The 17,587-nt window shown below is 44.1% G+C and overlaps 1 protein-coding gene across 2 annotated transcripts in view; it reads right to left on the reverse strand.

Annotated features, from left to right (window-relative positions):
* Positions 1–264: 264 nt before the first annotated feature.
* arid1ab (AT rich interactive domain 1Ab (SWI-like)) overlaps positions 265–17,587 on the reverse strand; it is a 129,610-nt gene continuing 112,287 nt past the window's right edge. The window contains exons 13-20 of one of the 2 annotated variants that reach the window (XM_034161400.1): positions 8,892–9,024; positions 7,035–7,210; positions 6,812–6,941; positions 6,506–6,625; positions 6,247–6,343; positions 3,346–4,162; positions 2,965–3,095; positions 265–2,864 (exon numbers count right to left, since the gene is read on the reverse strand). In XM_034161400.1, the coding sequence (XP_034017291.1) occupies positions 942–2,864; positions 2,965–3,095; positions 3,346–4,162; positions 6,247–6,343; positions 6,506–6,625; positions 6,812–6,941; positions 7,035–7,210; positions 8,892–9,024 (3,527 nt within the window). In that variant the 3' untranslated portion in view covers positions 265–941. The remainder of the gene's footprint in view (positions 2,865–2,964; positions 3,096–3,345; positions 4,163–6,246; positions 6,344–6,505; positions 6,626–6,811; positions 6,942–7,034; positions 7,211–8,891; positions 9,025–17,587) is intronic. The other variant, XM_034161401.1, reaches the window with a different exon arrangement.

Raw genomic sequence — 17,587 nt, forward strand, 5'->3', positions numbered from 1 at the left:
CTTGACACGGGATTTTTGGGGGGGGGGGGGGGGGGGGGGCCTGAACGGGTCATCATCAAAGAATAAAAATAGCGAAGAGCAACAGAAGTTGAGAGAGAAGGTGTAATGTACAAGATCATTATATACACGGCAGCTCACACTGCGTCTGGAGCCGAGGACCAGTCTTCAGAGGTGACTTTCATATTGGGGTCAAGTCATACAATCAAGGGACAAAGAGGTCGGGGTGTTGTAGGTTCACCGTACTTTGGGGGAAAAGCCGTTTTTCTTTCTCCACATGAACTAAAACTGTTTTTAAAAACTACAGTTTGCTGCCAAGCCAGCATATCTCAGTGTGAAACAGTATTATTACAGTATGTTTACAGTTTTTAAGGTGTACAGTACAGAAAAGTTCTACAATCTACTGCACAGACCCCCCCCATGACACGTCTGTTCACAGCCAATAATCTGATTCCTGTGGGGCTGCGAATGTAGCATCAGAGTTACAGCAATTATACCACACCAGAACCCGCCGGTCCGTTTAGCCTCCACACACAAACCGCACCCCCCCACGCGGGCGACACCCCCGAGGGGGCGGAGCAGGCACGTGTCTCCCAAACTCACTGTAAACGAGACAGCAACTTTGGTTACAGTTTTTTTTTCCTGAAGTTTTTTACTTTTATTAAAAAAAAAAAAAGTCTTTCTGCAGCGCACTCCATCCTACGCCCAAGTCCCGACGTCTTGCCTGTATCTTTCAACTTTTAAAAAAAATCCAGAGACTTCATGAAACTCCTTCCTTTTGTGAGAAGCGGGGCTAAAAAGACAGTGGAATCGAGGTGATTTTTGCATAAATTAAAAACAAAACAAAAACAAAAACAGTATTTCTCTTAGGTCTTTTCACTCACACAAAGGAATAAAAGGGGGCGGGGAACAGAAAGAGGTGGATCCGACACCTCCCACGGCTGTCATGACTGGCCAATTAGAAACAGTACGTCACAGATCACTTGGGACACCAGAGAGTTCATAAGTGGGGACACCGAGATGTCCAGTAGCCGCGACTCATACAACGTGAACTCTGAGTGGTTCTCTTCCACCTTCGCCAGGGCGTGCAGGGCCCGGGCCGCCCGCCGCATCATGTCCACACTGGTGGGCTCGAACTGGGGCGCACCCTGCATTTGGAGCAGGGAGCTCTGGCTTTGCTGGTACTGTGTCGCTGCTAGGCTGTCTTCCAGAAATCCCAGTAGATTACCCACGCTGCCTTTCTGCACAGCGATAGCCCGCGCTGCAAGACTGTCGCCCTGGGCCAGGTTGGCCAACAGGACGACCGCCATTTCCCGGCAGACGGCCACCTTGCGTTCACCAACAAGGCGCACCAGAGAACCATAGAGCTTCTCCAAGCGGCTGAATGGCGGCGTGGCCAGAATGAGGTCAACGTTGTTGTCCTGGATGCTGAGCTTGCTGAGGGTCTCGAGGACCAGTCTCTGAGGAGAAAGTGAACCGTGTGGCCCCAGCGTGGGGAAGGGGTCCAGGGCCTCCGCCGAGGGGCAGACTGCCCAGTGGAGCAGGCCATCCAGCAGTGGCAGGCATATACTCTCTGCATAAATAGAAAGGTCCAACTGGCCCGAGATGTTTGCCAGTGTGACCAGACAATTTTCCCTCAAAACCTCAAGGCAGTCCCACCACCACTCATCTCTCTGACAGCTCACACTTTCATCTTCCTCTTCCTCCTTTTCATAGGTGACCGGTGCTTGCTTGCGTTCAGGATGCCTGTGATGAAGCAGCAGCAAACGACCCAGAAGCAGCAGCAGGCCCGGGTGTTTAGACATCTCCAGGTCATTCCCAGGGACAAAGGAGAGGCTCCGCACTATGTTGGAAACGCAGACGCAGCGGCGAGCTAGTGAGTCCTGCCAGTCCGACAGAGTGCTGAGCGGCGCCTCGTCCTTACTGTGCGGCTCGTCCTCCAGGATCCTGACGTTGCGGCGGCTCTGCAGATCGGGGTTGATGCTGAACAAATACTTTCCATTCTCCTTTTGCTCCTCGGCACCTCCACGAACCACTTCTTCTGTAACTGACCCTGGACGAGCGGACAACACATCGTCAATGGTGGCAGTCACCGGTGTGCCAATGGGAAGAGGAGGAAGGGTCTTGTCTGCAGGAGACTTTTGAGACTCTGACGCTTGGAGCTGTTGCTGCTGAGGCTTGTGCTCCCCAATGGACGTCGACTTTTCTGATGGTTTTTCAGTCATGTGAACTTTCTTGTGGCGCTCAGTGGGTGTTGAGGTGCATTTTCGCTGCTTGAGGATGTCCATTTGGCTCTCAAAGTGGGTCTGAATATGTTCGGTAGTGTCACCACCACCAATGCTCCAGTGTATCAGACCACTGTCAAAGTTCTGCCGCTGCCCAAACCTGGACAAGTGGTTCAACAGGAAGGGATTTCTTTTCCGCACCATCTTGATGGGAAGTTTGTCAAATTTGCTGGCCTGCTTGGGCTTTTCCAAGTGGAGGTTGGAGTCCTGGGCAGAGCCTGAGGTAGAGGTACTGGATTCCTTTAGAGACGACTCCCCTTCTTGCTCCTCTTCCTCGTCCTCTGAACCCTTGTCTTGCTGGGAGCTTTCCTCCTCCTGCTTCACCTGGACCAATGACAAAGGTTCAGGGTTGACCTGTGTTTCTTCTACTTCCTCGTCATCTTCATCTTCTTCTTCATCCGTGTCCATGACCTCCCCTTCCAGCATCAGAAATTCCTCATCAGAATTGTCCTCCTCGGCTGCACTGGGGTCAATTAGGGTGCGCTGTCCAAAGTCTCCTACTTCGTACTCTTTTAAGATGCCAAAGATTTCGATGAGGCATCGTCTGAAGTATTCCACAACCAGCTCCAGAAATCCAGGGAGCTGAGGAACCAAAGCGCAGAGTTACCAAAACAATCCCACAAATCAAGACAACTATCTCCGTGGACCATTTTATACACGTTACAGAGGTGGATTAACTGACCTGGCATAAGTTAAAAGTAGAAATGCTGTTGTCATCATACAACAAAATGTTAATGGTATCCAACGCCCAGGTGCTTTCAGCCAGTAAGCCTGATTTTAAGGACATCATCACTCTCCAAGCCTCGGGAGTGCCTGTGAAAATGTAAAAATCAATCATAAAGGACAGGAAGCCTCTTATTATTATTAATATTATTACTGACAACTAATTGTTCAGCATATATACATTATAAGCTGTGTAGAGGTTCTTCACACTATTCAATATAATCACTACTGCTGGAAAAGACATATAGTTAGTTTTTGAGTAATCCCTAAGTGTACTTGGTTCAGTGCTTAAATAGTGAGTATTCAAATTGATGGTTTGGGGAAGAAAAATGTTATCTACCAATATCTTTCATGGTGAGCCGTCTTCGGGGCTTAAGGTGGGGTTGGGAGGCCTCAACCGACCCGGGTGGGAAAGCTACATCTCGCCTCATTGGTGGGGGCTGCACAGGGGCTTGGCCGATGTGGGAGGCAGGCACTGGGGGTCCAGCTTTTTGCACTTTGATGCCTGAATGCATGTAGGTCTTGCTGGGCGACGTCCTGCTTTCTATGGGCCGGGGCATGGGCGCTGGGCTTGACACCTGAGGAATGTGGTTCTGGGAAGTCTGGTAGTTGGATGGAAGGGGTCTAGACATGGGTGGTCCAGAGCCACCGGGGCCAAATGGTGGCTGCCGCTGATTGACATGTCCAGGCCATTGACCCTCATGATTCATGCGCTGATCTGATGGAATCATGTCCTCTGAACGATTCATGCCATGGTATGCAGGACCCTGACCTGGTACAGGAGGACCCTGTCGATTGGGATAGTTGGGGTACCCCATCTCATTTCGACCCTGCCACATTGAGCCCTGGGGGGTATCAGGAGCTGAAGGCATAGAGCTTCCAATCATCTGTGGAGGCATTGGAGACTGAGAATTGGGACCTGCTGAAGATGGTCCTCGGTCTCTTCCAAAGGGGAAGGGGAACTGGTTTTGTGGGCCCGGTGGTCTGCGGTCTCCGCCAGGATATGCATTATACTGGTTATACATGTCCTGTTGGCCCTGGGGTCCTGAAGATTGGGGTCCTGGCTGTTGCTGACTACTGTAGGGGACGCTGTACATTTCTCCCTCGTGGCGTTTGGCAGGCGGGCCGTAGCCTCCGTCTATAAGACGCTTGTAGTTCTGTCAAGAAAAAACAAACAAACAAACAAAACAGATTGATTTTAAGAAGACTGAATTCTGACTAAAATCAGTAACTTCAGACATTTCATTAATGTTTTAAAAATGACATTGAAGCAGACAGTTATGCTGTTTGTGGAACACAGAGAATTGAGACAAAGCACACAGACAGTGATGGACGCTTGTATCGGGTTGGGTTCCTCTGATCCCGTTAAGGACCAAATCCAAATGTTCTGAATGAAGAGCTCTGGACGAGTTCCTCACATTCATTATGGTGTATAAATTTTTTAAAGTGAAATCTTTCTGATGTTATCAAATGTTTGATGCTGTTTAATAAGCATTTAAATAACCAGCTGACCTGAAGGCAGCATGTTGCTCCAAGATGCTTCTGTGTCCGTAACGGAGTTACAGCATTTTAGAACAACTTTCCAGATTATCACGAAACATTCTTGTATTCACAATAAAGTGATTTATGTTGGTGGACACCAGGTCTCAGGTCAGGTCTCAGGTCAGACCGTATGTTGCTGTATCCACTACACTCTGGCAACACCTTGGGTCCCTGACAGGAGCAACTTAGGCAAACAACTGGTCCATCACCTCCCAAAAGTAGCCATCGGTCTTCCAGAACCAAGGGAAATGTTGGTGTCCTCTTGGCTCTTCCACTAGCTCAGATGGATCACATGCAGAAACACATGCCACATGGTCAAAATGTCACAGTTGACGTCCCTCACTGTGCAGGTGGAATGCTTCATCTGTGTCTCCCCAAGGAACAATTCGTTTCATTCCAACAGTACCAAAGGGTTGTCTGAAGAGACCTACTACCAAAGACTCCCACTTATCACCTTAAAAATCAGTGGTTTGGCAGTGAAGTCTCAACCATGTAAGACAAGAAGAACGAGGATCCTGAAGACGTGGACACCTTCATTCTCCTACAATGGTCTCTGCAGGGACGAACACGTCTATCTAGGAATCTCGGGTTCTTCCCTGGCATCACTCAGTTTCAAAGGCAGAGGATCCGGAGACTTCAATGTCACTGCTGGAGTAATTGAATTTCTCACCGAGTACAGGAAGTCAGTGAAGTTATGGCTCTTAGTCTTGATGAAGAACATTCACAAACAGACACACTCCCATTCTTCACTCAGCTTCTCAAGTGCTGCAAACAGAGGATCCACCAACGCCACAAAGACCACAGTGTCCGCAAGTACGAGGACAATTCTTCCCTGACATCGCGGTGAATGTGAGGCATTATTGTAAAGCGCTTTGAGTGTCTGATGCAGATAGAAACGCAGTATATAAATGCAGTCCATTTACCACTCCTCAAAGACAAAAGAACTGAGTTGCTGGTCTCCACAACCCTTACCAACACCTCGTCCATACGAATACTGAACAGAGCAGGAGCCAAGGCACATCACTGACGAATGTCAGAATACAGTACTCACAGAACCTGGGTGCAAACCAGACACGATATCCAGAAACTTACTGGGGATCCCACAGATTCTCTCAGTGTCCCAGAGAGCACCCCGGTTGTCTGACTTGTAGTTTTGAAGCACTGACTATCTTTGTGCTCACATTCACTGAGTACTTGCAGAGACAAATCGCGGCTGATGGTTGACTTCATTAAGCCAGACTCTTCTGGTCACTGGGCAGATCATCACTGGGACTGAAACCTGGTCTGAATGTTACTTGTGAGCTCTTTTCCTGGCACAGAGAGCCGTGTAATGCTATTATAGTTGTTGCAGTGCAGTTGCAATGTAGATTTGTTTATTCCTTTGAGGTGACAAGAACATAGCCAAACGCAGTATAAGGCCAAAAACTGCTAAGCTCCCAGAAAAGGAAAGTGCATGTCAGTGCTGGAATCTGCCCGCGGTCCCCATGATGGATTTATCATGTCAATGACTGATGGTAACAACAAATGAATTGTCCAGCCCTACTGGTGACCACAGATTATTGGCACACAGTGACAGTAAGGGTGAGATTTTAGGCCTGAAGTTGTAAGTCAGCAATCAATCAGACGTACAACTGCTTGTGCAGCACATCTTAAAAGGAGTGTTTTAAAAATGGCCATCAGGCTGACAAACTCTTCTTACGGGCTGCTGCTGCGGATACATTCCTGCCTGTTGATTTGGGTACGGACCACCAGGGGGAGCCCCTTGGCCAGGGTACTGATTAGCATAAGCCTCATGCCTGAAAACAGGAAAAAGCATTCAGATTATTTACTTCCTTTAAGCGTACGGACATAAACATTTATGATTACAAATCTTTAAGACGCTCCACTTTGGGTTGGATGAAGTGAAATGAAGAAGCCTTTTTCTTCAGCACTGATGGTGGAAGGTGAATGTTCCTCACCGTTGCTGCGGTGGAGGCCGGCTGGGTGAATACATCCCTGCCTCGGCTCCAGAGGGCATCATGTTGGGCTGAGGAGCTCCTGGTCCCATGCTGCCTTCAGGGCCCAAACCCGGCTCCTGTCTGTAAATCCAACAAATCACAGTGATTACTGGACTTGGCTGCTGATTTCACTGATTAGCACCCCTTTTTTTTTTTTTTTTTTTTGGTCTTCATGGTCCATACTTGGGGACCAGTGGACTCATCTGAACTACATTAATTCCATTCAAAAGACAGACGTTATAAAATGATAACGAGCTAAGTGTTCACCTGCGTTCGTATCCGTAAGGGTACTGTTGCCTTTGACCCATCTGTATGTTGCCCATAGGGCCTGACGGTGCCCGGTTATACTGCTCTGCCATCCCACTGTTGGGACCCGGGGACATGAACTGCTCTCCAGCTGAGGAAGAACAAGCACAGTCAGAGTCTACTGTCAATTCATAGCTAACACAGCTGCAGCACGTGAGGAGCTGATGGCTCCACAGAAATTGACCTTTTCTCATGCCGCCAAAGGGGTCCTTGCTGGATTCATAGGGACCCATGCGCCCCATCATCTCTGGGCCTCCGATGCCAGGCTGGTAACCCTGTGAGTTCGGAGTCATTGCATTCCTTCTAGGAAACGCTGGATCACCACCATCAGCAAAGGGGTCCTGCACGTTGACACTACTCCTACATGCAAAAAAAGAAGCTTATTAGTAGTGGTCAAGTGACTAGTGCACTTGGTTTCGGTGCGGAAGATTCTCGGTTCAAATCCCAGTTCTGCCACATTTCTCCATGTACTGTGGAGTTGCAATAGGAAGGGCATCCGGTGTAAAGATGTGTGCCAACTCAACATGCAGATCCACCTCAGATTTGCTGTGGCGACCCCAAGTGAAAGACAAGGGAGCAGCCAAAGGAAATTACTTACATTTATTATTTATTTATTTATTTTTTACTTACATCATGCTTTCTGTTACTTCCTGCCATTACAGCATGTTTACTCCTCTGATAGGTTACGTTTCTGTGCTGAAAGAGTCCAACCACACCTGATACTAATCCGTCATCACTCCAGAATACACTGGCCACAGGAGAAACACATTTTTATGCCCTGTTATGCTATCCAAAGAAACAAACAAACACTAACCATCCAGCAGGTGGCAGACATGCCTATAGGATATTACTAAGGTTAAGACCAAGTTTACCAAATGTTAATGAGATCGTCCTTGTTATATGACCTTTCAATCTGGTTACAACATTTCCTCTTTTGGTGTTACTGTGTTTAGGCCTGTGATGACAACCATTTTTGTTAGATGACATATCGCCCAGAGAATAATTACAATAAACAGTACTGTCATCTTGAGGTCACCGTTACAACTGATAATGCAAGTACATCCTTTTAAAGAGTAATTCACTTTTAATTCTTAAGAATATTCAGACATTACAATAGACCTGATCACAGTTTGGGTTACAGCACGTGGAGGGCATGCATCAATCTGGAGATACCCGGATGAACAACACAAGCTGGCTATGTCACAATATATGCAAACATTTATGACACAGAGATGGATCCTGAAAGTCATTCAGGGGTACTTGAAGGTAAAAGATATCATGACCAGTAATTACAAAAAGGCAGACTGAGGTGTTTGGGAATAAGGCTAACAGCTAAACATTCTGCCACAGGAAGTCAACCTGCAGGAGGAAAAATCTGTGTGTAAATGACCCTATGAGGTGTGATTTCCATTTCTGAAGATGGCAAAATGCAATCAGCAGGCTGTCAGGGTAAGCTGTGTGAGATCCCCCTAAAAATACTTTAAGGCCCAGTAATGACATCACGGCTCGGTGGGGGTCTGTTGTTTAGCTCAGACTGGACCTGTCTGGGCGCCCGGTTGTTAATCCAAGTACCTCCAGGTTGATGCATGTACACAACACGCTACAGCGCTAACTGTGATATTAAAATAGAATAAATAAATACAATATAAACAAGTAACGGATAAAATCTACTCTCAGGCTCCGTTAGCAAAAACTGGACTTAAAGAGGCCGAGAGCTGAGAAACACTTGCATTCGTTTGTTGAAGCCAAAACATTCCCACAGTGCAGCTTTGAAACAAAGTTCATCTAAACATTCTGGTTGAAATTATGCAGAAATTATGATGAAGAAAAAAAAAAAAAAATCAAATAAAATTCCTTGTTAGCACTGAAAAAAAATGTTGCCTTCACTTCACTGTCCATCTGCGCGTGTGTGTGTGCGCCTAAGAATGTATCCCTACATGACATGACAAAATAAACCTTAGAGTCTTCATGCCTGCTGTACGATGGTTTTACCAGATGGTGTAAACATCACAGAAACATGAGTCTGGCCTCTAACTCGTACCTGACGCCAGCCATCGGAGGCATTTGTGTGTGGGGGGTGGAGGCCGGGGTGGGGGGTTTCAGGTCTCCCCCCTCTGCCATCGAACTGCTTGTGGACTGAGGTGTTTGTGGGCCTTGCAAGGATCCGGAACCAGCTGTAAAACAAGAAAATACACTGTGAGGAAAAATAACAAAATAAAAATAAATGAAGCATCAACCAGGAAACTTAAGCCCCAATTCTTTCACTTAAAGTTCAAAGAATCCCCAAATCTCCACAGTGTCTCTTCTGGCGTCTCTCATCTTGATGGACTCCTATCACGCACAGTGTAGAACAGAACCTGACAACGTAGTGGGTCTTCTTGCTGCTTACTGTGAAGCTCGTGCAGTGGACTTTGCCCTACTGGCAGTAAGTTCTGTACATCTTGCATCAGCCACAAGACATCTGTGTCTTTCGTGTCCATGTTCCACTCAGTGTGACCATTCAGCACCGCTGACACTGCATCAGAAGCAAGCCAACAGCACGTCAGCTCTTGGCCATCATCTACAAGTTCCACACTTTGGCACTTGCTTCTCAGATGGAACGCATGTTGAAGGAAAGTGTTCGTTCACTGACCTCTGACTGACACGGCCGTCTGCTCAGTACATCTAAAACCACACTCTTGCCTCCAGAGATGTACTGTATGTTGTAGTTGCATGTCACAGACGGCCCACTGGAGCACCAGGGATTCTAGATGGTGGGGAGGATGATACTGTAGGCACGAGTGAACGTTTAGCAAAGACGATGGGATGAGTCTTGGTTCACTCTCGGGAACCTGGGACGGTGCAGAATGATGTGTCTGTGCACAGGATGAAGGGGTGGCTGACGTCTGGATGTGCCAGTGTCACACATTCAAGCAGAGTGGACTTGAGGCACGGTGTTCTTTTTGCTCCTGTCTTCAAGACAGAGTTTTTTCAAACCAGGAGCACCTCTCCGGTTGGTCTTCTTCCCTTTGGGGGCAACAGTCAGTGTGGACAGTGGTTTGCTACTCCGGCAGCAGTTCTGAGAAATGACTTCTTCTTCTGAGATGGTGTGAGTCCACCCTCCATCTGGAGATCAGTAACAGGAGGAATTTTCTTGGAGCCTCCCCCAAGAAAATTTCATTAAATAGGATGTTCCAGGACCAAATCTTGCGGATAATGACAAAACGCTGGCAAAACAGGTCAATTTTGTTTGGAGTTTGTGGTTTATAGCAACGTTGATATCAAAAACACCATGAACAGTGATGTGAGTGGCCCAAGACAAATAATTTTTCATGATGTCAGGGCTCAAGTGGGGAATCTGGGGCCCCTCCCCCAGAAGATTTTGAAATATTACATGCAATTTGGTGCAATTAATAAGCTAAATGAGAGCTGTTTCTCAGTCACATTTTCTTGCTCATTTTAGTCATAAAAAACATATTTTCTCATATTGTCAAGATGACAGAACTATATTCCACAGTCTGTCACATGGTGTTATTACTATTCCATAAAACCCCATATTCACATTGTACTGTTAGAAGGGATGCTGTGGTCAAATCCCGCGACATCACACAGGGGTTCAAATGAGGCTGTGCTGCTCCATTATATCAAAAACATGATATGACAAGATCAAAGACCTACCAGACTGGGAATTTGCCCACTGAATTTTATATCTGATTTACACTGATCTCAAAAACATTTCCTGGTGAGAGGAAAAAAAAAAAAACCGTGGGAAACTGCAGATCAATGGGAAATTGGCACCCCTGAGCAACATGAAGGTGGCACTGGGTGAAGGCTGCCTCAGTGGATCATGTTCAGCAAACATGACCTCAGATTAAACAGGGCTCTTTGTACATTAAAAAAACATCTCCAGGACTTTGAGAAGGTTTCACATGAAAGCCTGTTGTTCTTAATGAGGAGGTGCACAGAAACAACTTTGTTTTAAACACTTAAATTCAAACCAGATGTCTATTTATCACAAGCTTTAAACACCAACATGCATTCTTTAAAGTTCTTTACCAGACATTTAAAGCAGGTTGGAAACGTATGTTTTATAAGATGGTTTTCAAAAGCTCCCAAGCAAACGGTAAAATGTCTTAAACTGACCTTAATCCAATTACACACAATCTAGAGTAAACTAGATTAATCTGACTAAAAACAAGATAAATGTCATGTTTCAAATGATTATTTTAAAACCTTCTGAGTTCAGCAATTAGTCATAAAACTAATGACGAGCTGAAGTGATAATGAGACGTGAGTGAAGTTTGTGTTGTGTTTGTGTGAGATGCGGCGCTGCTGCTCGTCCTCAACTTCAGCTCAGGACCGTCAGTCTGATGACTCACAGGTTCCCATTCATTAATCTGGCACTCACACACAACACCAGGGTCACCGCCAGGTCACACTTATTCACATTTTCTCACGTCGCCCATCATGCGCACAAGCACGCATGCACACAGAGACACACACACACACCGCCTCCCACTGCCTTCCTCTGGGCAGGGATTTCCCTCTGCTGAAGGCGGAGGGAGGAAGCGCAGTAGGGGGAGGATCTTGTGAGGATGAGGGGAAAAATGCTTTGCAGAAGCAGTGATGGAGAGGAATGTCTGACTTTTACACACACACACACACACACACACACACACACACACACACACACACACACACACACACAAGCGCGCGCCTCTTGCACCCCATTCATCATTTGTAGTTCAGCTGTGAACTGGAGGAGTGGCGCCGTGCCTCTGCAGCCCTTGGGCCAGGCATCAGGCAAACCCGCGCACAGCAGGATGGACGCGAACCACTAACTGAAAACATGAGCGTCGACACCGTCTGAATCAGCCAGACTGCTCTAATGCTCATGAATTCAAAGCACCAGTTTAGATCATAAAAAAACTTATGATCTAAACTGTTAAAAACAAACAAATGCACAATATTGGATTTTTGCCAATATTCAGTATGCCGACATTTTCAAACTCGTTTTGACTTATACGATAAACATGGGGCTTTGTGGTTTGGTTGTTTTTTACATTTAATTTCACTCAGTCCTGTACCAGCATTCACCTACGCAGTCTAGAGAAATAAATTAATAAATACATGAATTAAAATAAAATCCTAATTTAATACAAAGTAATTAATATTTAACTTACTTTAGGTGCTATGGAGATAATGACAAACTACATTTTTCTCATCATCAAGTCTGTAAAATACATGTTTCTCTGTAAAACCTTTAATGAAAATTTTGGAAAATTTGTTATTTTTTCATTTCATTTGAAACTGAACATTTTACTCTAAGTGTAATTTGTTTATTTAATGTGATATTTATGAATATGAGTATAATTTGTGGTAAATGGATAAATATTTTCCTTTTTTTAAAACCAATCTTACAGGACCTATGGATTAGAACCACTTTTTGATGACAGTAAGATAATTAAATTGTTCAACAGACAGCTGCAAACTTCTTGTTTCTTAAAGGTGTAGAAACTTTAGCTTTTTTTCACAAAAGTGATTAAATTTTGTTCATGTTGAGCTCTGTTTATTATAAAGTCCCCTCACGTCTGTGCTGAACCACAAAATAAACTGCTGCCAATTTCATTGCTGGTAGATTATTTTCAATCATATTGTTTAGTTGCTCAGTGAGATTTTACAGCTTGTAGGGGAAAAGGTTCAAAGTTCATGCTGCATTCAATGGAAACTGGAATTTCAGAATTTCCGAGATACAATGAGGAAAAATAGTTTTAATAAAGCTACGATAAAACTTTACTGTCAACAGTGGCACATACTGGCAAACCAGGGGAAAACTTTGTAATTGCAGCTAGCATTGGTGCTGATAACTGACACAGCAGGTCTGTGAGCACCGTCTTATCTCAGTCCTGCAGACATCCAGCAATAGGCTCATGTGAAACGTCCAGATTTTACCCAAAGCTTGTCCCAACGGGATCTCTGGTGGTAAATGGAGGACTGCATTCATAAAGTGCTTTTTCATCTATATCAGAAGCGCAAAGTGCTTTATAATGATGCCTCACATTCACACAGACACATTGATGTCAGGGTCTATGTATACCAGCAGTCTGCTGTTGCCCGTTTGCATGTATTTATTTATTTGATTTAAAATATTTTATTTAATTATTAATTTTTTAAATTAATTAATCTATTTTTGCACTTTCAGTCACAATTCATGGTCTACCACATTTAATCAGTTCCATGAAAGCTAATAATAGCGTACAGTGGTATGTAAAATTTTGGGTCTGGGGAGTGAGATGGCCATTCCATTTTAAATGTGCTCTATAAACTGGATTGGATTCCAGAACGTTGTACTTGTTCCTCTGCATGAATACCTTAATAGATTTTGAGCAGTGTTTAGGGTCATTGTCTTGTTGAAAGATCCAGCCCCGGCGCAACTTCAACTTTGTCACTGATTCATCATTGTTCTCAAGAATCTGCTGATATTGACTGGAATCCACGTGACCCTCAACTTTAACAAGATTCCCAGTACCTGCACTGGCCACACTGACACACAGCATGATGGAACCACCTCCGAATTTTACTGTAGGTAGCAAGTGTTTTTCTTGGAATGCTGTGTTCTTTTTCAACCATGCATACCGCCCCTTGTTATGTCCCATTAACTCAATTTTAGTTTCATCAGTTCACGGCACCTCATTCAAAAATGAAGTGGGCTTGTCCAAATGAGCTTTAGCATACCTCAAGCAACTCTGGTTGTGGCGTGTACGCAGAAAAGGCTTCCTCTGCATTACAGCATCATACAGCATCTCTCTGTGCAAAATGCGCTGTATAGTTGAACGATGCACAGAGACACTATCTGCAGCAAGATCATGTTGTAGGTCTTTGGAGCAGGTCTGTGGGTTGACTATGACTGTTCTCACCATCCTTCGCTTCAGCTTATCTGAGATTTTTCTTGGACTGCCACTTCAGGCCTTAACTAGTACTGTGCCTGTGGTCTTCCATTTCCTCACTACGTTCCGCACAGTGGAAACTGACTGCTGAAATCTCTGAGATACCTTTTTGTATATTTCCCCTAAACCGTGATGTTGAACAATCTTTGTTTTCATGACATTTGAGAGTTCCCATGTGGCTCCCATGTTGCCACTCATTATAAGAAATGCAAAGAGGAGATACATTTGCAAATGACCACCTTAAATACCCTTTCTCATGATTGGATTCATCTCTGTAAGGAGGTCAAGGGTCAATGAGCTTACAAAACCAATTTTGTGTTAAACCCAGCCTTAACCGGGGAGGGGATCTGAGACACGCTTTGTCCCCTGTTTACAATGGGCTACTCAGGTCAAAGCAGTTTCAGGCTTTTGTTCATGGTAATGAACAAATCAGGAGACTCATCAGGAGACGCGTCAGGAGAGGCGTCAGTCCCATCGTTAGGAGGGACAGTTACCCTGTCATTAGGAGGGTGCTAATTAAAGCAATTGTTTAGTCACTAGCCAATAGCAGTGTGCCTCTCAGTAGGAGGGGTCTGGTTAGGTTTAAAACTCCAGCTTTTGTGGCTTCTGTTTGTTCTTCTCCACAAGAGTCAAGGCAGAAGTCAGACTACCAGAGCAAGAATTTTAGCTGAGGAAGCTTCTGCGATTTGAAGCGAAACGTCCTCGCGTCAAGCAACCCAGTCCAGTCGAAGATTCAAGATTCTCTACTATGGAAACCACCTGGACAACTGAGAGCCTTCACAGAAACGTTACAATAAATAATGCTAAATGTATTAAAATCAATAAAATGACAAGGGTGCCCAAATTTATGCACCTGCCCAATTTTGTTTAAATAATTATTACACACTTTCTGTAAATCCTCTGAACTTCATTTCACTTCTCAAATATCAGTGTGTTTGTCTGCTATATGATATATTTAACTGAAATTTCTGATCCAGACAACCAATGATTTATAAAGGAAAATCATGAAAATTATCAGTGGTGCCCAAACTTTTGCATATAATAATATGTAGCGCAGCAGTGACCTTTGATGTGAAACAGAGTTTTTACTGATGCCATTGAAAACTTAAAGTCGTGTCCACAAATGGCAAATTTGGCTCATTTTGGCAATTTAAGACGGTCAAACATTTATTTCAATATGATGAAACAAAGTTATAACAGTGATAAAGAAAATATCTGACTTAAATAATAAAAAATTCAAAGGGGTTTTATGTAATATCAACTGTTCTAAATATCAGTTGTGAAATAAAAGAAAGTGATGTAAAATGAAGACTTAAATCACCATGTATGGAATCTTAATCGAAATTAAGGAATTGGCTCCAAATCGGCCCATCACATGTAGCTAAAAATGTTTGTTATGTGTTTGTGTTAAAGGGAACTTGATTGCTGCTTTATTTTAGTTAGGGGAGGTCTAGTGGTCTCATGGTTAAGGTGTTGGGCTTGAGTCCAGAAGATCATGGGTTCAAATCCCCGCCTGACTGGAAAATCACTAAAGGCCCTTGGGCAAGGTCTTAATCCCCTATTGCTCCCGATGTGTAGCGAGAGACTTGTATGGCAGCACCCTGACATCGGGGTGAATGTGAGGCATAATTGTAAAGCGCTATGAGCATCTGATGCAGATAGAAAAGCACTATATAAATGCAGTCCATTTAGTTCTGTGCACCACAAAACTATAATACAGCTCACCTGAGAAAAACACATTTTTATACTAGTTTTCATGAAATATACTGCAGCCATCATGTGAAAGATGCGGAAGTACAGTAATAACTGTGACGATCAAGGAGTCACAGTAAAATGTACTAAAAAGCACAGAACTATGGTCTACCTGTTACACACGGAGACATTTGTTCTTCACAAAACAAGCACAATCTAAACCGTAAACTCTCTACCGACATTTAAAATGAATGATTTTCTTTATTTTATCTGGTCTATGAGGAGGCATCATCGTGTTAGTCTATCAGGTGAAACAGGTTAACTAACACCCAGATTTTAAACTATGGAACATACAGACTCGATCTGACCACTAAATCTCCTTTTGAGCTCGATAAATCTTATTGCGTCTGCTAAGTTTACCTATTCATGTGTTCATGTGCACTCGGGTACACACATCCCAAATTGCATACTCAAAGGCAAACATGTTCATCATCAATTTTCATCAATTTTATTTATATAGCGCCAAATCACAACAAACAGTTGCCCCAAGGCGCTTTATATTGTAAGGCAAGGCCATACAATAATTACGTAAAAACCCCAACGGTCAAAACGACCCCCTGTGAGCAAGCACTTGGCGACAGTGGGAAGGAAAAACTCCCTTTTAACAGGAAGAAACCTCCAGCAGAACCAGGCTCAGGGAGGGGCAGTCTTCTGCTGGGACTGCTTGGGGCTGAGGGAGAGAACCAAGAAAAAGACATGCTGTGGAGGGGAACAGAGATCAATCACTAATGATTAAATGCAGAGTGGTGCATACAGAGCAAAAAGAGAAAGAAACACTCAGTGCATCATGGGAACCCCCCAGCAGTCTAAGTCTATAGCAGCATAACTAAGGGATGGTTCAGGGTCACCCGATCCAGCCCTAACTATAAGCTTTAGCAAAAAGGAAAGTTTTAAGCCTAATCTTAAAAGTAGAGAGGGTGTCTGTCTCCCTGATCCGAATTGGGAGCTGGTTCCACAGGAGAGGAGCCTGAAAGCTGAAGGCTCTGCCTCCCATTCTACTCTTACAAACCCTAGGAACTACAAGTAAGCCTGCAGTCTGCTCTATTGGGGTGATATGGTACTATGAGGTCCCTAAGATAAGATGGGACCTGATTATTCAAAACCTTATAAGTAAGAAGAAGAATTTTAAAAGCCAATGAAGAGAGGCCAATATGGGTGAGATATGCTCTCTCCTTCTAGTCCCCTGTTAGTACTCTAGTTGCAGCATTTTGAATTAACTGAAGGCTTTTCAGGGAACTTTTAGGACAACCTGATAATAATGAATTACAATAGTCCAGCCTAGAGGAAATAAATGCATGAATTAGTTTTTCAGCATCACTCTGAGACAAGACCTTTCTAATTTTAGAGATATTGCGTAAATGCAAAAAAGCAGTCCTACATATTTGTTTAATATGCGCATTGAATGACATATCCTGATCAAAAATGACTCCAAGATTTCTCATAGTATTACTAGAGGTCAGGGTAATGCCATCCAGAGTAAGGATCTGGTTAGACACCATGTTTCTAAGATTTGTGGGGCCAAGTACAATAACTTCAGTTTTATCTGAGTTTAAAAGCAGGAAATTAGAGGTCATCCATGTCTTTATGTGTGTAAGACAATCCTGCAGTTTAGCTAAATGGTGTGTGTCCTCTGGCTTCATGGATAGATAAAGCTGGGTATCATCTGCATAACAATGAAAATTTAAGCAATGCCGTCTAATAATACTGCCTTGGGGAAGCATGTATAAAGTGAATAAAATTGGTCCTAGCACAGAACCTTGTGGAACTCCATAATTAACCTTAGTCTGTGAAGAAGATTCCCCATTTACATGAACAAATTGTAATCTATTAGATAAATATGATTCAAACCACCGCAGCGCAGTGCCTTTAATACCTATGGCATGCTCTAATCTCTGTAATAAAATTTTATGGTCAACAGTATCAAAAGCAGCACTGAGGTCTAACAGAACAAGCACAGAGATGAGTCCACTGTCTGAGGCCATAAGAAGATCATTTGTAACCTTCACTAATGCTGTTTCTGTACTATGATGAATTCTAAAACCTGACTGAAACTCTTCAA

The sequence above is a fragment of the Thalassophryne amazonica genome, chromosome 20, assembly GCF_902500255.1.
Source record: "Thalassophryne amazonica chromosome 20, fThaAma1.1, whole genome shotgun sequence".
Lineage (NCBI taxonomy): Eukaryota > Metazoa > Chordata > Actinopteri > Batrachoidiformes > Batrachoididae > Thalassophryne > Thalassophryne amazonica.